This window comes from Oncorhynchus nerka, linkage group LG12 (assembly GCF_034236695.1).
Source record: "Oncorhynchus nerka isolate Pitt River linkage group LG12, Oner_Uvic_2.0, whole genome shotgun sequence".
NCBI lineage: Eukaryota > Metazoa > Chordata > Actinopteri > Salmoniformes > Salmonidae > Oncorhynchus > Oncorhynchus nerka.
The window spans coordinates 77,259,393-77,282,767 of NC_088407.1; the positions used below are offsets into that span (position 1 = coordinate 77,259,393).

The 23,375-nt window shown below is 45.3% G+C and overlaps 1 protein-coding gene across 2 annotated transcripts in view; it reads right to left on the minus strand.

The window, feature by feature from the left end:
* The window catches only part of LOC115138732 (spectrin beta chain, erythrocytic-like), a 101,399-nt gene that overhangs the window by 40,314 nt on the left and 37,710 nt on the right, over positions 1 to 23,375 (minus strand). For both annotated transcript variants that reach the window (XM_065025808.1, XM_065025807.1), the window contains exons 4-20: positions 17,668 to 17,841; positions 14,970 to 15,073; positions 14,494 to 14,574; positions 12,064 to 12,179; positions 11,734 to 11,846; positions 11,424 to 11,611; positions 11,105 to 11,222; positions 10,192 to 10,350; positions 9,428 to 9,730; positions 7,609 to 7,759; positions 6,920 to 7,059; positions 6,477 to 6,680; positions 6,029 to 6,304; positions 5,305 to 5,555; positions 3,921 to 4,058; positions 3,450 to 3,807; positions 3,161 to 3,355 (exon numbers count right to left, since the gene is read on the minus strand). In XM_065025808.1, the coding sequence (XP_064881880.1) occupies positions 3,161 to 3,355; positions 3,450 to 3,807; positions 3,921 to 4,058; positions 5,305 to 5,555; positions 6,029 to 6,304; positions 6,477 to 6,680; positions 6,920 to 7,059; positions 7,609 to 7,759; positions 9,428 to 9,730; positions 10,192 to 10,350; positions 11,105 to 11,222; positions 11,424 to 11,611; positions 11,734 to 11,846; positions 12,064 to 12,179; positions 14,494 to 14,574; positions 14,970 to 15,073; positions 17,668 to 17,841 (3,069 nt within the window). The remainder of the gene's footprint in view (positions 1 to 3,160; positions 3,356 to 3,449; positions 3,808 to 3,920; positions 4,059 to 5,304; positions 5,556 to 6,028; positions 6,305 to 6,476; positions 6,681 to 6,919; positions 7,060 to 7,608; positions 7,760 to 9,427; positions 9,731 to 10,191; positions 10,351 to 11,104; positions 11,223 to 11,423; positions 11,612 to 11,733; positions 11,847 to 12,063; positions 12,180 to 14,493; positions 14,575 to 14,969; positions 15,074 to 17,667; positions 17,842 to 23,375) is intronic.

Below are 23,375 nucleotides of genomic sequence, written 5' to 3' on the forward strand. Positions count from 1 at the left end.
GGGCCAGTGGTGGGAAAAGTAATAGAAATCATTTCAAGTTCCTTATATTAAGCAAAGCAGACGTCCATTTAAATGTATATTTTTTTATTTACAGATATACCAGGGGCACACTCCAACACTGAGACATCATTTACAAACTAAGCATGTGGTTAGAGTGAGTCTGCCAGATCAGAGGCAGAAGGGATGACCAGGGATCTTCTCTTAATAAGTGTGTGAATTGGACCATTTTCCTGTCCAGTATGCATTCAAAATGTAACGAGTACTTTTGGGTATCAGGGAAAATGTATGGAGTAAAAAATACATTATTTTCTTTAGGAATGTAGTGAAGTAATATTAAAAGTTGTCCAAAAAAAGTAAAGTCAAATCAAATCAATCAAATCAAACTGTATTTGTTACATGCGCCGAATACAACAAGTGTCGACTTTACAGTGAAATGCTTACCAAGTAGACAAAAATAACATATTTACTAGAAGAGCATATTTACCAAGTAGACAAAAATAACATATTTACTAGAAGAGCATATTTACCAAGTAGACTAAAATAACATATTTACTAGAAGAGCATATTTACCAAGTAGACTAAAATAACATATTTACTAGAAGAGCATATTTACCAAGTAGACAAAAATAACATATTTACTAGAAGAGCATATTTACCAAGTAGACTAAAATAACATATTTACTAGAAGAGCATATTTACCAAGTAGACTAAAATAACATATTTACTAGAAGAGCATATTTACCAAGTAGACTAAAATAACATATTTACTAGAAGAGCATATTTACCAAGTAGACTAAAATAACATATTTACCAAGTAGACTAAAATAATATATTTACTAGAAGAGCATATTTACCAAGTAGACTAAAATAACATATTTACTAGAAGAGCATATTTACCAAGTAGACTAAAATAACATATTTACTAGAAGAGCATATTTACCAAGTAGACTAAAATAACATATTTACCAAGTAGACTAAAATAACATATTTACTAGAAGAGCATATTTACCAAGTAGACTAAAATAACATATTTACTAGAAGAGCATATTTACCAAGTAGACTAAAATAACATATTTACTAGAAGAGCATATTTACCAAGTAGACTAAAATAACATATTTACTAGAGGAGCATATTTACCAAGTAGACAAAAATAAAAAGCAATAATAATAAAGTAGTTGATGATTATACAGATCAGCTCATGAATAAGGGGGAGATGAAGAGTGGAAATAGTTTAAATATCAAGGTAGACCTATCTTAACGGGGACCAACTCTTTAAAAAAAGATCCATATTTACATTCTGTTTGTTGATCACACATTCTCTACCAAAGCTCTTAATTTTTTATTTATTTAACCAGGTTAGTTGACTGAGAACACATTCTCATTTCCAGCAACAAAAATAGTTACACGGGAGAGGAGGAAAGCACCAATTGTAAGCTGGGGATGATTAGGTGACCAGATTGGGAATTTAGCCAGGACACCAGGGTCAACACCCCTACTCTTACAATAATGGGGTCTTTAGTGACCACAGAGAGTCAAGACACCTGTTTAACATCCCATCTGAAAAACAGCATCCTACACAAGGAAATGTCCCCAATCACTGCCCTGGAGACCAGGAAAGGGTGCCTCCTACTGGCCCTTTCACACCCCTTCCAGTAGCATCTGGTCTCCCATCCAGTCACCAAGACCAACCCTGCTTAGCTTAGAAGTAAGCCAGCACTGGGATGCAGGGTGCCTCCTACTGGCCCTTTCACACCCCTTCCAGTAGCATCTGGTCTCACACCCCTTCCAGTAGCATCTGGTCTCCCATCCAGGGTGCCTCCTAGACCAACCCTTCCAGTAGCATCTAGATCCAGTCACCAAGACCAGCACTTAGAGGTGGCACTGGGATGCAGGGTGGTATGCTGCTGGACGTGTTCTCACGCAGCAAGTACAAGACAGCACAGAGAAGCGGGATAAATGTTATAGTGGTGTTTTAACATGCATATGTGAGAGATGTGCTTTGATAATGCAACCTATGGATTACAAAATAAAGTTAGGGATTTTCATGTGAGGCAGGAGTCATGATATGGGGTTTCAGTGGGAATGAGACTGTATAGGAAAATAGCCTAGGCTCTATAAGACAGGAGAAGATATTATTTTTGCCGTTGAATTGTTAACAGACTTCACATCTGTGGCAGAGATGCCTAAGCCCTATGTAGTGAATTGTACATAGGTCTATCAAATTCGTGACTGTCTGAAGATGCACAATGACAGCTAAAAGAGGCACATGTTCTTTTATAGGCTATACTGTAGGGGTTTCCTGTGGGGTTTATTAACTGCATTCGGGTTGCATGTGCAGTCCGGCACTGTCAATTATGCATACGATTTGAATTGATGGTGACTTTGGGTCAAGTAAATACGCTAAAGGCTTCCATGCGACAAAGTCCTCGTGCTACTTCAGGGTCTGCTTGGCTCCATCCAGGGTGTCTGCTCGGCTCCATCCAGGGTGTCTGCTCGGCTCCATCCAGGGTGTCTGCTCGGCTCCATCCAGGGTGTCTGCTCGGCTCCATCCAGGGTGTCTGCTCGGCTCCATCCAGGGTGTCTGCTCGGCTCCATCCAGGGTGTCTGCTCGGCTCCATCCAGGGTGTCTGCTCGGCTCCATCCAGGGTGTCTGCTCGGATCCATCCAGGGTGTCTGCTCGGATCCATCCAGGGTGTCTGCTCGGCTCCATCCAAATGTGCTATTACATTTTTGGCTAATCTGATGCATGTTGTATAGCCTATTTTATGGAATTTCATTATTGTCGACATTGGGATGTTAAAAGGTATTTCCCGGGGTTTTGTCATTTTATAGAGTAAGGTTACCCATGCTAATCCTTACTGTACCTAAAACTATAGAGATCATAAACATTGACACTGTATATGTCACATGCGGTACTCAAGTTCAGAACGGCTGTCAGTCAAAACCCATAGAGAGCTGTGAAGTGCAGAGCCAGAGCTCTAACATCATGTATAGCATGTTACTGTACAGACACAGTGTTCCAAAATAGTTGCTTATCAGTGTCCACATCTGCCATCTTCAATCTGTATAAAGGTATGAGTGTAAAGGGCTACCCTTGCTTTGTATTTGTGTGTTAGGACTTTGTGTAAACTGTAGTTTAAATCCTAAACTGAAACTAACCTTGTGGTAGTCCTCCTCATGAGCATCCATTTCATCATATACATCATCGTGGAGGTTCAGCAGCTGCTCAGCCTGGGGCAGGGTCTCAGGCAAGTCCTCGGATGCCACGGCCTTCTGGGTCTTGAAGAGCCAGGACTGGAAGTCATCCATGTCCTGTAGAAAGGTCTGCAGTTTGGACACCTCTCCAAGAGAGTCCTACAATACAATACAACTTTAATAGTCAATTTGTTGTTGTTTGAGGGGATCAACTCCAGATAGCAAACACACACACAGTCACACACAAACACACCTCCCGGTCCTTCAGGGTGGCCCTCAGGTTATCCCAGGCTGCGTCCAGCTCGGCTCTCCTAAACAGGATGTCTGCAGCGTTGTCTGGGTGATCCTTGGCCAGCTGGTCCGCCTCGCTCCTCAGGAAGTGGAGCTTGTCTTCGATGGCAGCCAGGTCCCGCTCCATGCCGTAGAGTTTCCTCTGGATGGTCATCACAGCGTTCAGGTCGTTGCCCAGGTCCTGGGTAGACTTGATGACCCGGGTTTTGTCCCTGATCCAGGCCTCTGTCTCGTCACACTCCAGTCCATAGTTGTGGTAGCTGAGAGCTGAATCCACCTTACGCTTCTTGTCCACAACCATGGCCTTGAAGGCCTCCCACCTGAAAGAGAAGAGAAGCAGAGGAGAGAGTCAATATTAATAACGCAAGGAGGAAAGACTGTGGACTATGGATAAATAATATTAAGAAGAAGAAGACATCAGCCTGAGTCTCACCTCTTATTAAGTCTCAACTGGCATTTCTTCACCTCTTTGGTACAAGGGTGTCTGCTGTCCTCAAGCTGCTTCACTGCTTTGTTGACATCATCAACACGCGTCTGGACATTAGCCATATCTGAAGCAAGAATATTCAACCTAAGAAGAGAAAACATAGTAATCAATACATCATACAGTGTGCAGTAGAGCAGGGCTCATCAGCCACGGACTGCAAATGGACCGCAAGAAGCCCAAACAGATATAATATTTGACTAAAACATAATCCTTTCAAACCTTGCTTACATTTGTATACGATCACACACAGTACATTGTATATCTCTCTATTATGCATGGGAATACTTTGGAGCAGATTTCCAAAATAAAAATCACTTGGAGCTGATTTGGTGGTGTTTTTACAGTCTACATGTCGAACAATTAAAACAAATATTTAAAGAATCTATATTTTTTTACTCTGAAAACATGGGCCAAATTCGGGCATGCGGGGCCACCAGTTGGGGACCCCTGCATTAGAGCAAATATACAGATATGATTGGTGTCAGATCTTTACAAATGTGGAAGTCGTGCTTAACATTGCAGGGACCCAAACAATATGATACGATCTGATAATCTGTGCATTTGTCTGCAATGTAAGCAGATTGGTTTGTACCTGTTCTGCACCACTTCCTCTCCAACCTTCATACTGTATCATACCTGTGCTTTGTACCTGTTCTGCACCACTTCCTCTCCAACCTTCATACTGTATCATAACTGTGGTTTTCTGCACCACTTCCTTTCCAACCTTCATACTGTTCTGCCTGTTCTGCACCACTTCCTCTCCAACCTTCATACTGTATCATAACTGTGGTTTGTACCTGTTCTGCACCACTTCCTCTCCAACCTTCATACTGTATCATAACTGTGGTTTGTACCTGTTCTGCACCACTTCCTCTCCAACCTTCATACTGTATCATAACTGTGCTTTGTACCTGTTCTGCACCACTTCCTCTCCAACCTTCATACTGTATCATAACTGTGCTTTGTACCTGTTCTGCACCACTTCTTTTCCAACCTTCATACTGTATCATAACTGTGGTTTTACCTGTTCTGCACCACTTCCTCTCCAACCTTCATACTGTATCATAACTGTGGTTTGTACCTGTTCTGCACCACTTCCTCTCCAACCTTCATACTGTATCATAACTGTGGTTTGTACCTGTTCTGCACCACTTCCTCTCCAACCTTCATACTGTATCATAACTGTGGTTTGTACCTGTTCTGCACCACTTCCTCTCAAACCTTCAACTTCATACTGTATCACCACTTCCTCTCCAACTTCATACTTTGTGCCCTGTTCTGCACCACCTCCTCTCCAACCTTCATACTGTATCATAACTGTGGTTTGTACCTGTTCTGCACCACCTCCAGATCCTCTAGATTCTCCGGTACGTCCAGCCCCACCAACCAGGTCTCCTTCTGGCCCATCCACAGCTCGCAGGAGTCTGTCTCACTGAAGATTGTGTAGAGGGCCATGGTATCACCCAGCTTCTTCTGCCTCAGGTCACACAGGGACATTAGCTCCATGTACAGGTCTCTGATGTCCTTCAGGCGTCTTTGAATGTCAGGCGTGTTGCGCAGCTCCTCGGGTAGCGCCGCCGCCTGGTCAAGTTCAAGTGTATTTAAAAGTGTATTTGCCGAATACGTACATTGCTGGAGAAATGTAACCACTCTCAAATTCAAAGACAGAGCTGTGGATGGAAGTACTGACCATCCATGATATCAACATTATAGTTTTAACTATGTTTTAGGCTATACAGTGTTTTTTTACATTTTTACTTTGTTTACAAACATTGGAGTAAAACCAACTTATATTTTGTACTATATTTGAACTAAGCTCATGAGGCATTTATAAGTTATATTCTTCAAGAAATGATGGGTGCATATCATTCACTTTTAAATCCAAAAATGGATGTAGCAACTGCACCGTTAAGTAATACAGTAAAACAAACCAAGGTGAGTCCGAAATGGTACCCTACTCCTTACATAGTAAACTACTTGCCCTGGGAATTGGGTGCCATTTCAGACACATCCCCAATCAGCCATTCTGTCAGTCAGTCAGTTCATTCATTCACCTGTTTGGTCAGAGCATCGATGGTGGCTCCGTTCCTGGCGACATCGTTACGGAGGTCTCGGTGTCTCTTCAGCAGCCTCTGGGTGGTATACTCATCATGGCCCATGTCATCACTAGTCATCTGCCTCTTGGCATCCAGCAGCCAGGCCTTCAGGTCTTCAGCCTCTCCCTGGAACTGAAAGAACCTCTGGGTGTCCTGGAGGTTCTGCCTTCTGAACGCTGCCAGTTCCTCCAGCTGCTGCCACTGACGCATCACGTCCTCCATGCAATCCCCAACCTAATATATACAATAATAAAATAGATTTCATTTAGAATTTTATCCAAAGCGACTTAAAGTACTGCATGCATACATTTAAGTAACAGGGACACCAGCAGGAATCAAACCCACGACCCTGGCGTTGCAAGTGCCACACTCTACAACCTAAGCCCAGCACCCTCTACCAACTGACCTGGGGTGCCCCGAAGTGTCTGGCCTGGATCATCTTATCACCCTCATCCAGTATCTGCTGCAGATGTGCACGGCGAGCCCCCAGCTCGTTCTCGAAGGCACTGTGTTTGCTCTGCAGGACCAGCACACTGGTCAGGTCCTTGCCGTAGTCCAGCGAGGAGAAGATATGCTCTTTCTCCTTGATCCAGCTCTCCAGCTCGGCCATCTGAGATAAGACATAAAATACTTTATTGTCAATTGTCTCAGATACACTAACGTTTGTATTTTTCCTTTATCCCAAACCCCTTGAGACACACACATACACACACACACAGAGAGAGAGAGTTTGGAGGACATGGTCCTCTGCAGTGCAGCACCAGTGGAGAACTTTAGGGGTTAAGTCCCTCGCTCAAGGGCACCACCCTCCAGTTGCAAGCCCTTCTTTCCAGCCTCTCGACTACCTACCTCCCAGAAGAAGTTCCAGAGGCGTCGGGACTGCTCAAGGCGAGCGCGGCGTTGGGCCGCAAGGGCACACAGCTCCTGGTAACACAGGTCCAGGTGCTGCACCCGGTCCTTAATCACCTGGGGGTCACAGGGCTTGTAGCCTGGGAGAGAGAGGGGGGAAGTGGGTCAAAACATGACATGCAGTGATAATGGATCCCCCACTTTCCAATCTCAGGGCGGTCACTCTAACCACAAGAGTTGGATTATACTTTACATTCAAATATATTTTGGGTTACACTTTACATAAAGATATATTTTGGTAACACTATATTAAGATATATTTTGGTAACACTACATTAAGATATATTTTGGTAACATTTTACATGAAGATCTACAGTATTTTGGGTTACACTTTGCTTCTACACCTGCATTGCTTGCTGTTTGGGGTTTTAGGCTGGGTTTCTGTACAGCACTTTGAGATATCAGCTGATGTACGAAGGGCTATATAAATACATTTGATTTGATTTGACTTTGGGTTACTCTATACATGAAGATATATTTGGGTTACACTTTACATGAAGGTATACTGAAAAAATATTGAATGTAACGTGTTACCCTCTTTTGTTCGATGATATGTACGGCCCGAGTACATAACAGGTAGCTGAGAGGGACAGTAGACGGAATAGGACTGTTCCTTGTACTTCACTTACTATCTCTATTGGCAAACTTGAGAGCAGCCGCGTTGGAGTCGTGAACTCTTTCTGCCTGCACAGTGATGTCGGCCTCCACCAGAGCATGCTTCTGGAGCAGGTCATCCACCTCCAACAGGTGCTTCCCAAAGTCAGGGGAGAGCAGCCGAGCCTGGGGACATGCCACAGGGTCAGAGGTCAGGGGTGAGGGGTCAGGGGGAGAGGTGGAGGGGGAGGTCAGGCACAGAAGTGTGGGGTGGCAAGGAGGTTAGTTCATTGAGATGGGCCAAAAACTAGCAAAGGAATGTTGTAGCATAGCTTGCTTGAGCAGGGGGGAAACTATCGTAATGTATTTCTGCAGTTCTACACTGTATGCAAATAGACCGAGCATACAAAACATTAAGAACACCTGCTCTTTCCATGACATACTGACCAGTTAAATCCACTTTAATCAGTATAGATGAAGAGGAGAAGCCAGGTTGAAGAAGGATTTTTAATCCTTGACAATTGAGACATGAATTGTGTATGTGTGCCATTCAGAGAGTGAATAGGCAAGACAACATACTTAGGTGCCTGTAAACTGAATATGGTAGTAGGTGCCAGGCGCACCGGTTTGTGTCAAGTTTTTCACACTCAACAGTTTCACGTCTGTATCAAGAATGGTCCACCACCCAAAGGACATCCAGCCAAAGTGACACAACTGTGGGAAGCATTGGAGTCAAAATGGACCAGCATCCCTGTGGAACACTTTTTTTCAGATTCATAACTTGGCCCATGCTGTGTCTGGTTCCAATGACCTAGTGGGTTAGCATGCAACGCCAGGGTTGTGGGTTAGCTTGCAACACCAGGGTTGTGGGTTAGCTTGCAACACCAGTGTTGTGGGTTAGCTTGCAACGCCAGGGTTATTGGTTAGCTTGCAACACCAGTGTTGTGGGTTAGCTTGCAACACCAGGGTTGTGGGTTAGCTTGCAACACCAGGGTTGTGGGTCAGCTTGCAACATCAGGGTTGTGGGTCAGCTTGCAACACATGGGTCGTGGGTTAGCTTGCAACACCAGGGTTGTTAGTTAGCTTGCAACACCAGGGTTATGGGTTAGCGTGCAAACCCAGGGTTGTGGGTTAGCTTGCAACACCAGGGTCGTGGTTTAGCTTGCAACACCAGGGTCGTGGGTTAGCTTGCAACACCAGTGTTGTGGGTTAGCTTGCAACACCAGGGTTGTGGGTTAGCTTGCAACACCAGGGTTGTGGGTTAGCTTGCAACACGAGGGTTGTGGGTTAGCTTGCAACACGAGGGTTGTTGGTTAGCTTGAAACACCAGGGTTGTGGGTTAGCTTGAAACACCAGGATTGTGGGTTAGCTTGCAACACCAGGGTTATGGGTTAGCTTGCAACACCAGGGTTATGGGTTAGCTGGCAACACCAGGGTTATGGGTTAGCTGGCAACACCAGGGTTATGGGTTAGCTTGCAACACCAGGGTTGTGGGTTTGATTGCAACACCAGGGTTATGGGTTAGCTTGCAACACCAGGGTTGTGGGTTTGATTGCAACACCAGGGTTATGGGTTAGCTTACAACACCAGGGTTGTGGGTTAGCTTGCAACACCAGGGTTATGGGTTAGCTTGCAACACCAGGGTTATGGGTTAGCTTGCAACGCCAGGGTTATGGGTTAGCTTGCAACGCCAGGGTTATGGGTTAGCTTGCAACACCAGGGTTATGGGTTTGATTACAGCAGGGGCCAGGTATAGTAAGTACAGTATGCATCACTGTCAATATCTTCCATTTTGTAAGTTGCTTTGGCCATATTGTTATTGTATTATGTGTATTATTACTATTATCACTGTACCTTCATCCCATCCATCCAGTTGATGATGTATAACATCTCCTGGAAGATCCTCTGCAGGGTGAGGTTCTTGTCCAGTCGTGCCCTGCGAGCTTTCAGCAGCTCCTGTAGGTAATCCCACAGCCTCAGGATGTTGTCCTTACGTACGTCGATGCGCTTGGTGTCGTGGTAACGCTCAGACTCCAGCTCTTTAGAGATGGCTACTATGCCCTGGATGCGTTCCTCGTAGGCAGCGATGTCCGTCTCGATGGCTTCGTGCTTCTTCTTAGCGGCCTCTACCGCCGGCAGGTCGTAGCCGAAGTTGTCCTGAAGGTGGAAGGTATTTCAGATGTGAAGAGACTGTTATATATGTCTATCTTAATATTTGGGGCAGGTAAGTATTCTGACTTGAGATCTGTGCAAGTTTTCACACAAGTCTCCCACTGTCATCAATGAATGATTTACGCAAAGGTCCAAGTTGCATGCACTTGTCTCAGCTTTGAATTGGCCCCAAAATGAAGTGGATGTCTGTTTTGTTATGTTTTTATGGGCTGTCTATGTTCAGGTGAATTGCAGCTGTCAGCCAATCAGCATTCAGGGCTCGAACCACCAAGTGTATAATAGTGGACATGTTACGGTCTGATATACCACGGCTGTTAGCCAATCAGCATTCAGGGCTCAAACCACCCAGTTCATAATAGCGGACATGTTAAGTCTGATATACCATGGCTGCCAGCCAATCAGCACTCAGGGCTCGAACCACCCAGTGTATAATAGTGGACATTTACCTGTGCCACCAGTCTCTGGTTCTCCAGTAGCCAGGTCTCTCTCATGGAAGCCTTCCTGTCGAAGCGTCTGGCCATCTGCTCCAGTTTCTCCTGACGAATCAGCTCATCTCTCAGGACACGTTCCCTCTCATGCTCCGCCCACTCCAAATGCTCCCAGGCCTGCAGAGGACAACATGGTTGATTACAAACTCAGCAAAAAAAGAAATGTCCCTTTTTCAGGATGCTGTCTTTCAAAGATAATTCATAAAAATCCAAATAACTTCACAGATCTTCATTGTAAAGGGTTTAAACACTGTTTCCCATGCTTGTTCAATGAACCATAAACAATTAATGAACATGCACTTGTGGAACAGTCGTTAGAACCCTAACAGCTTACAGACGGTAGGAAATTAAGGTCACAGTTATGACATGACCCTCCAGCATGACAATGCCACCAGCCATACTGCTCGTTCTGTGAGTGATTTCCTGCAAGACAGGAATGTCAGTGTTCTGCCATGGCCAGCGAAGAGCCCGGATCTCAATCCCACTGAGCACGTCTGGGACCTGTTGGATTGGAGGGTGAAGGCTAGGGCCATTCCCCCCAGAAATGTCTGGGAACTTGCAGGTGCCTTGGTGGAAGAGTGGGGTAACATCTCAGAGCAAAAAGTGGCAAATCCGATGCTGTCCATGAGGAGGAGATGCACAGACAGGGACAGTTTATTTCACTGTCAGCCGGCTACTGTAGGGCTTTGTTAAGATTCAGTCATTCTTGTGTCTTTCTTCATGAATAAATCACCCAGTACTCAATCTACTGCCTCGGTCTCCTCCATTCCTGCATTCTGATGACACCCCATAGCGTAAGTAAGTCCTGAACCAGCCCACTAGATTAAACTTACCTCCCATTTTAGTATTCCTGCAAGCTTATATTCCTTACCCTGTTGAGATCAGCCACTAGAGCCCCCTCCTTGGGGGTATAGACTCTCTGGTTGTTGGCTCTCATACGACTCTGGATGGTGAACAGCAGCACCTCCAGATTACCTTTCTCCTGGAACCTGGAACATCACAGACAAAACAATAAACGATGTGTCAGAACCAGAACAAGAATGTCTTATTTTAAAAGAAATTCCCAGTTTCGAAGTTACAAGAATCCTGAAGGTTTTCTGGAAAACCTAGATTTGTTTTTCGGGAACATTTCTGGAATTGTGCAACCCTAGTTGAGCCATAGAGTAATACGGCAGGTTGATTTGACTGACTTGGGTGGTTTCTCCACTATGCGGTAGGAGTTGAAGGATTGGAGCTGCTGTTGGACCCCGGTCAGAGAGTTTGCCAGTTTACGGTTGTTCAGGATGATGATGGTCTGCTGTATCCATGGCAGCAGGTCTGACGACAGGGTTTCATACTTGTCAATCATCTTCTCTGTCTCTATGGCATGGTCTAGTACCTAGAGGAGGGATGCAGAGTGTTAGGTTACTCAAACACTAGGGTGTAATACTGTCACATGAAACAATGCATGCACGGATTTACACACACACACACACATAGCATTATTTATCCCATCCTCACCTTGCCAACTCTCTTCCCCTCCACCGCTAATGCCTTCATCTTGGAAAAGTAGTGGTAGAAAGCCACAACATATGTGATGATGGACTTCTCATCTGGGTTCTCTGTGAACACATCTGTAATACAGACAGACAGTCAGAACTAGAAGATCACCTTGAGCTCAGCCCGTGAAGACCTGAAAGGGCCGGTTTCCCGAACAGAGGGTTCTGGACGGAAAAGGATTTTTACTGAGATGTTCCATTGAGTATGCTTTTTAGTCCATGACTTGGCTTAATCTGGGTCCAGGAAACCGGTTCTTAGTTCTAGATGAGGGAACAGCACATTGTCACTCACCTTCAGGGTCTAACAGTTTTGCTACTCCAAGCGTCTGCTCTGCTACATTGAAGGCATTCTGAAGGTTATGGGTTGGATTGGACCTCTTCAGGCCACTATAGTCCACCAGGTCTGGCCTTGAGAGAGAGAGACATAACAATGAGGATCAGTTATAGAACCCATTGCCCTTCATGGTTTTGAGGTCTGGGGTCTGCCCACCAACCAAGATTTTTTTTTAAATGGGACAAACACCAAATTGAGACATTGCATACAGAATTCTGCAAAAATATCCTCGGTGTATTATGTAAAACACCAAATAATGAATGCAGAGAAGAATTAGGCCGATACCCGCTAATGATCAACATCCAGAAAAGAGACGTTCAATTCTACAACCACCTAAAAGGAAGCGATTCCCAAACCTTCCATAACAAAGCCGTCACCTACAGAGAAATTAATCTGGAGAACAGCCCCCTAAGCAAGCTGGTCCTGGGGCTAAATTCACAAACACAAACAGACCCCACAAAGACCCAGGACAGCATCACAATTAGACTCAACCAAATCATGAGAAAACAAAAAGATAATTACTTGACCCATTTAAAACAGAGGAAACTAGAATGCTATTTGGCCCTAAACAGAGAGTACACAGCGGCAGAATATCTGACCACTGTGATTGACCCAAAATTAAGGAAATCTTTGACTACGTACAGACTCAGTGAGCATAGCCTTGCTATTGAGAAAGGCTGCTAAAGTCAGACCTGGCTCTTAAGAGAAGACAGGCTATGTGCTCACTGCCCACAAAATGAGGTGGAAACTGAGTTGCACTTCCTAACCTCCTGCCAAATGTATGACCATATTAGAGAAACATATTTCCCTCAGATTACACAGATCCACAAAGGATTCGAAAACAAATCACATTTTTATAAACTCCCATATATACTGGGTGAAATACCACAGTGTTCAATCACAGCAGCAAGACTTGTGACCTGAAAAGGGCAACCAAGAAAAGTGCAACCAGTGAAGAAGAAACACTATTATAAATACAACCTATATTTACATTGATTTATTTTCCATTTTGTAATTTAACTATTTGCACATCATTACAACACTGTATGTAGATATAATATGATATTTGAAATGTTTTTATTCTTTTGGAAATGTTGTGATTGTAATGTTTACTGTGATTTTTTAATTTTTTTATTTCACTTTTGTTTATTATCTATTTCACTTGTTTTGGCAATGTAAACATATGTTTTCCATGCCAATAAAGCCATTCAATTGAATTAGAGCGAGAGAGAGCGAGTGAGAGATAAAAGAGAGAGAGAGAGAGAGAGAGAGATAAAGAAAGAGAGAGAGAGACAGAGAGTGAGAGTGAGAGAGACAGAGAGTGAGAGAACATTGCTGTGGGGACTTGCTTCCATTCAGTCACAGGAGCATTAGAGAGGTCAGGCACTGATTTTAGGCGATTAGGCTTGGTCCGCAGTCTGCGTTCCAATTCATCCCAAAGGTGCTCAATTGGGCTGGAAAGACGTTCAGCCATTCAGCCTGCTCTGTGCAGGCCAGTCAAGTTCTTCCCCACTGATCTCGACAGACCATTTCTGTACGGATCTCACTTTGTACCCCAGGGGCATTATCATGCTGAAACAGTAAAGGGCCTTCCCCAAAGTGCTGCCACAAAGTTGGAAGCACAGAATCGTCTACAAAGTCATTGTATCCTGTAGCATGAAGATTTCTTTCACTGGAACTAAGTTAGTTTGATTCATCCGTTGGACCTCCAGATGGTAAAGCCAGATTCATCATGCCAGAGAACGCCTTTCTACTGCTCCAGAGTCCAATGGCAGCGAGATTTACACCACTTCAGTCGATGCTCGGCATTGCGCATGGTGATCTTAGGCTTGTGTGCAGCTGCTCGGCAATTGAAACACATTTCATGAAGCTCCCGATGAGAACAGTTCTTGTGCTGCTCTTGCTCCAGAGGCAGTTTGGAACACGGTAGTGAGTGTTGCAACCGAGGACAAATTATATTTACACGCTACGTGCTTCAGCACTCGGCGGTCCTGTTCTATGAGCTTGTGTGGCCTACCACTTCGCGGCTGAGCCGTTGTTGCTCCTAGACATTTTCACTTCAAAATAACACTTACAGTTGACCAGGGCAGCTCCAGCAGGGCAGAAATTTGATGTGGCATCCTATGACGGTGCTACGTTGAAAGTCTGCTCTTCAGTAAGGCCATTCTACTGACAATTTTTGTCTATGGAGATTGCATAGCTGTGTGCTTGATTTTATACACCTGTCAGCAACAGGTGTGGCTGAAACAGCCGAATCCACTCATTTGAATGGGTGTCCACATACTTTTGTATATATAGTGTATATGGTTCTGTTACAACCAGGTTGTAACCAATGGCATCATTCTGGCACAGCTATTGTGGATGATATGTGATTCTATCTTCTCTTACCGGTGTTTGTGTATGAGAGCGCTGAACGCCATTCCGTCTTTCCAACTGGTGGTGAAGTTGGTGATGTTTACGTTTGGATATCTGTAGAAACAGGACGGACAAAGAGTCAATGTCACGGACTGGCCTCAATCCCAAACGGATCCCAGTAGCTAACAGGACTAATAACATACACTGATCCCTAATGAACCTGGCTTTATCCAAGAAACCCTGATCATTGTTCCTTTTGTGGTTCCAATGTCTCAGTGAGTGAGAGCATGGTGTTGGCAAGATCAGGGCTGTGGGTTCTACTGACCTGACAAAGAATTTTGAAGGCCTATATGTTGAAGTGTTGTATATAGGGGATGGGGAGTAGCAATATTCTGTGTGTGGGCCTCTCATTTCTTTATGTGGGTTCTATTGTCACATGGGCCACCAAGTTTCTCTGTCAATACTGACAGTTTTTGGAAATTGCTTTGGATTAGTCTTTTTTTACTCACCCGGCAGTCTTCATCTGGCACCAGAGTAGCAGAGCATCCTTGGCTGTGCGGCTCTCCCGTTGAGTCCCGTCTGCCTGTCCCATCTCCACCACGATGTCTTGGATCTGTCGGACAGGGACAGGAGGGACAGAGAGTCAACTACAGTAATGAATTTGGAATTTACACTAGACTAGATAGTTCTTACGTGGAGACCAAACAGACATAACACAACCTACATGTTGACGGACACCCAGACCGTTGTGAAGAGCGCACAACAACGCCTATTCAACTCAAATCGTATTTGTCACATGTGCCGAATACAACAGGCTTGGAAGTGAAATGCTCTAAACCAACAAGGCAGCTAAAACATTTTTTTATACAAATATTAACTTTTAAAAAATAAAATATTTGATATCAAATTAAGACCTAGAAAAAATATGAATAAGAAATAAAATAAATAAATATTTAAAGAGCAGCAGTAAAATAACAATAGCGAGGCTTTATACAGGGGGTACCGGTACAGAGTCAATGTGCGGGTCGAGGTAATTGAGGTAATATGTACATGTAGGTAGAGTTGTTAAAGTGACTATACATAGATAATAACAGAGAGTAGCAGCAGTGTAAAAAGGGGGGGGGGCAATGCAAATAGCCATTTGATTAGATGTTCAGGAGTCTTAAGGCCTGGGGGTAGAAGCTGTTGAGAAGCCTCTTGGACCTAGACTTGGCACCCTGGTAACACTTGCCATGCGGTAGCAAAGAGAACAGTCTATGACTAGTGTGGCTGGAGTCTTTGACAATTTTTAAAGCCTTCTTCTGACACCGCTTGGTATAGAGGTCCTGGATGGCAGGAAGCTTGGCCCCAGTGATGTACTAGGCCGTACACACTACCCTCTGTAGTGCCTTGTGGTTGGAGGCCGAGCAGTTGCTATACCAAGCAGTGATGCAACCAGTCAGGATGATCTCGATGCTGCAGCTGTAGAACCTTTTGAGCATCTGAGGATCCATGACAAATCTTTTCAGTCTCCTGAGATAGGTTTTGTCGTGCCGTCTTCACGACTATTTGTTTGTTTGTGATGTGGACACCAAGGAACTTGAAGCTCTCAACCTGCTCCACTACAGCCCCGTCGATAAGAATGGGGGCGTGCTTGGTCCTCCTTCTCCAGTAGTCCCCCTCAGGACACTGAAGATTTGACATGGGTCCTCAGATCCTCAAAAAGTTCTATAGCTGCACCATCAAGAGCATCCGGACTGGTTACATCACCACTTGGTATGGCAACTTCTTGGCATACGACCGCAAGGTGCTACAGAGGGTAGTGCATACGGCCAAGCATATCCCTGGAGCCAAGCAACCTGCCATCCAGGACCTCTATAACAGGCGGTGTCAGAGGAAGGCCCTAAAAAAAGATTTTGTTACTTACTAAAAAAATCTGCATTGTTGGTTAAGGGCTTGTAAGTAAGTATTTCACGGTAAGGTCTACACCTGTTGTGTTCGGCGTATTTGACATGTGTCACGCCCTGACCATAGAGAGCCCTTGGTTCTCTATGGTGTAGTAGGTCAGGGCGTGACTAGGGGGTGATCTAGTATATTTATTTCTATGTTGGTGTGCTTGGTATGGTTCCCAATTAGAGGCATCTGGTAATCGTTGCCTCTAATTGGGGATCATATTTAGGTAGCCTTTTCCCTCCTGTGTTTTGTGGGATCTTGTTTTGAGTTAGTGCATATGGCACCTCCGATGTCACGGTTCGTTGTTTGTTTCTTTTGGTTTGGAAGTTTCGGGTAAATAAAGATGTGGAACTTTAATCACACTGCACCTTGGTCCGTCTCTCCACACAACCGTGACAACATGCAGTGTATAGTGTACATACTGTATATTTTAGAATGGGAGAATGTTTAGACATAAACTGCCTATTACTTATTTTAGGCTGAAATATGAAGAGTATATTTTTATTAGTAATGAGGGTAAAACAAGTTAAAACAAGGTTTTAAAAAAGAGGCTAATACTAGATCTAGTACCTAATTGCAACATTGGTTAAATTGATAGAGCGGGCCATGTTAAATCTGTAAATGATCAAGGTTACCATCTTCCCACCAACTACCAACAAACTGTCAGTAATTAAAACAGGGATTCTATCTGTGAGACAAGGCTAAATTTAGCACCACTTTGCTTCTCTTCTCCTCCGTTTGTTCTGACACTACGTAGGGATGCAGACAGAGGCTAGCTAGTCAACTCTTCCCTATTTTCTCCTCTCCTCCTTGATGGAGTGAATAATGCAGCAACTAGGCCATATTGTTTGAACTAGCAAAGCTAAAAATAACAGTACAATGTCAAATTAAAAATAAACACTGTATCAGCCTGTTAAAAATAATCACTGTATCAGCCCAGATAAAAGAATCAAACAGACATGGTGTTTTGTTTGGGATGTTTTAGTTTTAACACCAGATAATGATGGCTGTTGGCTGAAACCAGACTGTATACAGCTCCAGGTAGAGGGGATTTATGTTGAATTCTAGTTCATTGTCCAACCAGTGTTGTCTTTAGTGATTAGATCACCTAAGCTGGTGATCCCAGATCAGTTTGTGCTGTCTTGCCACCGGGACATAGAAGTTGGCTATAAAGCACAAACAGATCTGGGACCAGGCATGCACCAGGTGGTTTAAATTGAGGTAATTTTGTAACCTGTGTTGTGGTTAGTTAGAAGAAGAAGAATCCTAACTCACCTGGAATCTGAGAATTATGGTCCAGATGAGTCCCAGGATGAGGCGGTGGTTGCCGTCGACGATGTCGTGTGATCCCATATTCTCCAGGTGGACCCTCTGCTCCTTGAGGAACTGCAGGGCCTTGTCCACGTTCTCCAGACAGTGGATCCGCATACGGCCCTTAGTGGGCTTGGGCTGGAAGGAGGGAGAGAGGGAGAGAGAGGGAGATAATAGTAGTGTGCTATTTACAGTGCCTTTGGAAAGTATTAAGACCCCTTGACTTTTTCCACATTTTGTTACGTTACAGACTTATTCTAAAATGGATTAAATTAAAAAATCCTTAGCAATCTACACACAATACCCAATAATGAAAAAGCAAAAACAGGTTTTTAGACATTTTTGCAAATTAATAAAAGTTTAAAAACAGAAACACCTTATTTACATAAGTATGGAGACTTGAAATTGAGCTCAGGTGCATCCTGTTTCCATTGATCATCCTTGAGATGTTTCAACAACATGATTGGAGTCCACCTGTGGTCATTTCAATTGGTTGGATATGATTTGGATCGGCACACACCTGTCTATATAAGGTCCCACAGTTGACAGTGCATGTCTATATAAGGTCCCACAGTTGACAGTGCATGTCTATATAAGGTCCCACAGTTGACAGTGCATGTCTATATAAGGTCCCACAGTTGACAGTGCATGTCAGAGCAAAAAGCAAGCCATGAGGTCAAAGACATTGTCCGTAGAGCTCCGAGAGGCACACACCTGTCTATATAAGGTCCCACAGTTGACAGTGCATGTCAGAGCAAAAAGCAAGCCATGAGGTCAAAGACATTGTCCGTAGAGCTCCGAGAGGCACACACCTGTCTATATAAGGTCTCACAGTTGACAGTGCATGTCAGAGCAAAAACCAAGCCATGAGGTCAAAGACATTGTCCGTAGAGCTCCGAGAGGCACACACCTGTCTATATAAGGTCTCACAGTTGACAGTGCATGTCAGAGCAAAAAGCAAGCCATGAGGTCAAAGACATTGTCCGTAGAGCTCCGAGAGGCACACACCTGTCTATATAAGGTCCCACAGTTGACAGTGCATGTCAGAGCAAAAACCAAGCCATGAGGTCAAAGACATTGTCCGTAGAGCTCCGAGAGGCACACACCTGTCTATATAAGGTCCCACAGTTGACAGTGCATGTCAGAGCAAAAAGTAAGCCATGAGGTCAAAGACATTGTCCGTAGAGCTCCGAGAGGCACACACCTGTCTATATAAGGTCTCACAGTTGACAGTGCATGTCAGAGCAAAAACCAAGCCATGAGGTCAAAGACATTGTCCGTAGAGATCCGAGAGGCACACACCTGTCTATATAAGGTCTCACAGTTGGCAGTGCATGTCAGAGCAAAAACCAAGCCATGAGGTCAAAGACATTGTCCGTAGAGCTCCGAGAGGCACACACCTGTCTATATAAGGTCTCACAGTTGACAGTGCATGTCAGAGCAAAAACCAAGCCATGAGGTCAAAGACATTGTCCGTAGAGCTCCGAGAGGCACACACCTGTCTATATAAGGTCCCACAGTTGACAGTGCATGTCAGAGCAAAAACCAAGCCATGAGGTCAAAGACATTGTCCGTAGAGCTCCGAGAGGCACACACCTGTCTATATAAGGTCCCACAGTTGACAGTGCATGTCAGAGCAAAAACCAAGCCATGAGGTCAAAGACATTGTCCGTAGAGCTCCGAGAGGCACACACCTGTCTATATAAGGTCCCACAGTTGACAGTGCATGTCAGAGCAAAAACCAAGCCATGAGGTCAAAGACATTGTCCGTAGAGCTCCGAGAGGCACACACCTGTCTATATAAGGTCTCACAGTTGACAGTGCATGTCAGAGCAAAAACCAAGCCATGAGGTCAAAGACATTGTCCGTAGAGCTCCGAGAGGCACACACCTGTCTATATAAGGTCTCACAGTTGACAGTGCATGTCAGAGCAAAAACCAAGCCATGAGGTCAAAGACATTGTCCGTAGAGCTCCGAGAGGCACACACCTGTCTATATAAGGTCCCACAGTTGACAGTGCATGTCAGAGCAAAAACCAAGCCATGAGGTCAAAGACATTGTCCGTAGAGCTCCGAGAGGCACACACCTGTCTATATAAGGTCCCACAGTTGACAGTGCATGTCAGAGCAAAAAGCAAGCCATGAGGTCAAAGACATTGTCCGTAGAGCTCCGAGAGGCACACACCTGTCTATATAAGGTCCCACAGTTGACAGTGCATGTCAGAGCAAAAACCAAGCCATGAGGTCAAAGACATTGTCCGTAGAGCTCCGAGAGGCACACACCTGTCTATATAAGGTCCCACAGTTGACAGTGCATGTCAGAGCAAAACCAAGCCATGAGGTCAAAGACATTGTCCGTAGAGCTCCGAGAGGCACACACCTGTCTATATAAGGTCTCACAGTTGACAGTGCATGTCAGAGCAAAAACCAAGCCATGAGGTCAAAGACATTGTCCGTAGAGCTCCGAGAGGCACACACCTGTCTATATAAGGTCCCACAGTTGACAGTGCATGTCAGAGCAAAAACCAAGCCATGAGGTCAAAGACATTGTCCGTAGAGCTCCGAGAGGCACACACCTGTCTATATAAGGTCCCACAGTTGACAGTGCATGTCAGAGCAAAAACCAAGCCATGAGGTCAAAGACATTGTCCGTAGAGCTCCGAGAGGCACACACCTGTCTATATAAGGTCCCACAGTTGACAGTGCATGTCAGAGCAAAAACCAAGCCATGAGGTCAAAGACATTGTCCGTAGAGCTCCGAGAGGCACACACCTGTCTATATAAGGTCTCACAGTTGACAGTGCATGTCAGAGCAAAAACCAAGCCATGAGGTCAAAGACATTGTCCGTAGAGCTCCGAGAGGCACACACCTGTCTATATAAGGTCCCACAGTTGACAGTGCATGTCAGAGCAAAAACCAAGCCATGAGGTCAAAGACATTGTCCGTAGAGCTCCGAGAGGCACACACCTGTCTATATAAGGTCTCACAGTTGACAGGGCATGTCAGAGCAAAAACCAAGCCATGAGGTCAAAGACATTGTCCGTAGAGCTCCGAGAGGCACACACCTGTCTATATAAGGTCCCACAGTTGACAGTGCATGTCAGAGCAAAAACCAAGCCATGAGGTCAAAGACATTCTCCGTAGAGCTCCGAGAGGCACACACCTGTCTATATAAGGTCCCACAGTTGACAGTGCATGTCAGAGCAAAACCAAGCCATGAGGTCAAAGACATTGTCCGTAGAGCTCCGAGAGGCACACACCTGTCTATATAAGGTCCCACAGTTGACAGTGCATGTCAGAGCAAAAACCAAGCCATGAGGTCAAAGACATTGTCCGTAGAGCTCCGAGAGGCACACACCTGTCTATATAAGGTCCCACAGTTGACAGTGCATGTCAGAGCAAAACCAAGCCATGAGGTCAAAGACATTGTCCGTAGAGCTCCGAGAGGCACACACCTGTCTATATAAGGTCTCACAGTTGACAGTGCATGTCAGAGCAAAAACCAAGCCATGAGGTCAAAGACATTGTCCGTAGAGCTCCGAGAGGCACACACCTGTCTATATAAGGTCCCACAGTTGACAGTGCATGTCAGAGCAAAACCAAGCCATGAGGTCAAAGACATTGTCCGTAGAGCTCCGAGAGGCACACACCTGTCTATATAAGGTCTCACAGTTGACAGGGCATGTCAGAGCAAAAACCAAGCCATGAGGTCAAAGACATTGTCCGTAGAGCTCCGAGAGGCACACACCTGTCTATATAAGGTCCCACAGTTGACAGTGCATGTCAGAGCAAAAACCAAGCCATGAGGTCAAAGACATTCTCCGTAGAGCTCCGAGAGGCACACACCTGTCTATATAAGGTCCCACAGTTGACAGTGCATGTCAGAGCAAAAACCAAGCCATGAGGTCAAAGACATTGTCCGTAGAGATCCGAGAGGCACACACCTGTCTATATAAGGTCTCACAGTTGACAGTGCATGTCAGAGCAAAAACCAAGCCATGAGGTCAAAGACATTGTCCGTAGAGCTCCGAGAGGCACACACCTGTCTATATAAGGTCCCACAGTTGACAGGGCATGTCAGAGCAAAAACCAAGCCATGAGGTCAAAGACATTGTCCGTAGAGCTCCGAGAGGCACACACCTGTCTATATAAGGTCCCACAGTTGACAGTGCATGTCAGAGCAAAAACCAAGCCATGAGGTCAAAGACATTCTCCGTAGAGCTCCGAGAGGCACACACCTGTCTATATAAGGTCCCACAGTTGACAGTGCATGTCAGAGCAAAAACCAAGTCATGAGGTCAAAGACATTGTCCGTAGAGCTCCGAGAGGCACACACCTGTCTATATAAGGTCTCACAGTTGACAGTGCATGTCAGAGCAAAAACCAAGCCATGAGGTCAAAGACATTTCCACTCCTCTCCTCTTTTGACCTCACCCTCTCACCTTCCCCCCCTACTCACAAGGCAGGAAATACGCTCGACCTCATCTTTACTAGATGCTGTTCTTCCACTAACCTCGTTGCAACTCCCCTCCAAGTCTCCGACCACTACCTTGTATCCTTTTCCCTCTCGCTCTCATCCAACACTTCCCACACTGCCCCTACTCGGATGGTATCGCGCCGTCCCAACCTTCGCTCTCTCTCCCCCGCTACTCTCTCCTCTTCCATCCTATCATCTCTTCCCTCTGCTCAAACCTTCTCCAACCTATCTCCTGATTCTGCCTCCTCAACCCTCCTCTCCTCCCTTTCTGCATCCTTTGACTCTCTATGTCCCCTATCCTCCAGGCCGGCTCGGTCCTCCCCCCCGCTCCGTGGCTCGACGACTCATTGCGAGCTCACAGAACAGGGCTCCGGGCAGCCGAGCGGAAATGGAGGAAAACTCGCCTCCCTGCGGACCTGACATCCTTTCACTCCCTCCTCTCTACATTTTCCTCTTCTCTCTCTGCTGCTAAAGCCACTTTCTACCTCTCTAAATTCCAAGCATCTGCCTCTAACCCTAGGAAGCTCTTGCAACCTTCTCCTCCCTCCTGAATCCTCCTCCCCCCCCCCTCCTCCCTCTCTGCAGAGATGACTTCGTCAACCATTTTGAAAAGAAGGTCGACGACATCCGATCCTCGTTTGCTAAGTCAAACGACACCGCTGGTTCTGCTCACACTGCCCTACCCTGTGCTCTGACCTCTTTCTCCCTCTCTCTCCAGATGAAATCTCGCGTCTTGTGACGGCCGGCCGCCCTACAACCTGCCCGCTTGACCCTATCCCCTCCTCTCTTCTCCAGACCATTTCCGGAGACCTCCTCCCTTACCTCACCTCGCTCATCAACTCATCCCTGACCGCTGGCTACGTCCCTTCCGTCTTCAAGAGAGCGAGAGTTGCACCCCTTCTGAAAAAACCTACACTCGATCCCTCCGATGTCAACAACTACAGACCAGTATCCCTTCTTTCTTTTCTCTCCAAAACTCTTGAACGTGCCGTCCTTGGCCAGCTCTCCCGCTATCTCTCTCAGAATGACCTTCTTGATCCAAATCAGTCAGGTTTCAAGACTAGTCATTCAACTGAGACTGCTCTTCTCTGTATCACGGAGGCGCTCCGCACTGCTAAAGCTAACTCTCTCTCCTCTGCTCTCATCCTTCTAGACCTATCGGCTGCCTTCGATACTGTGAACCATCAGATCCTCC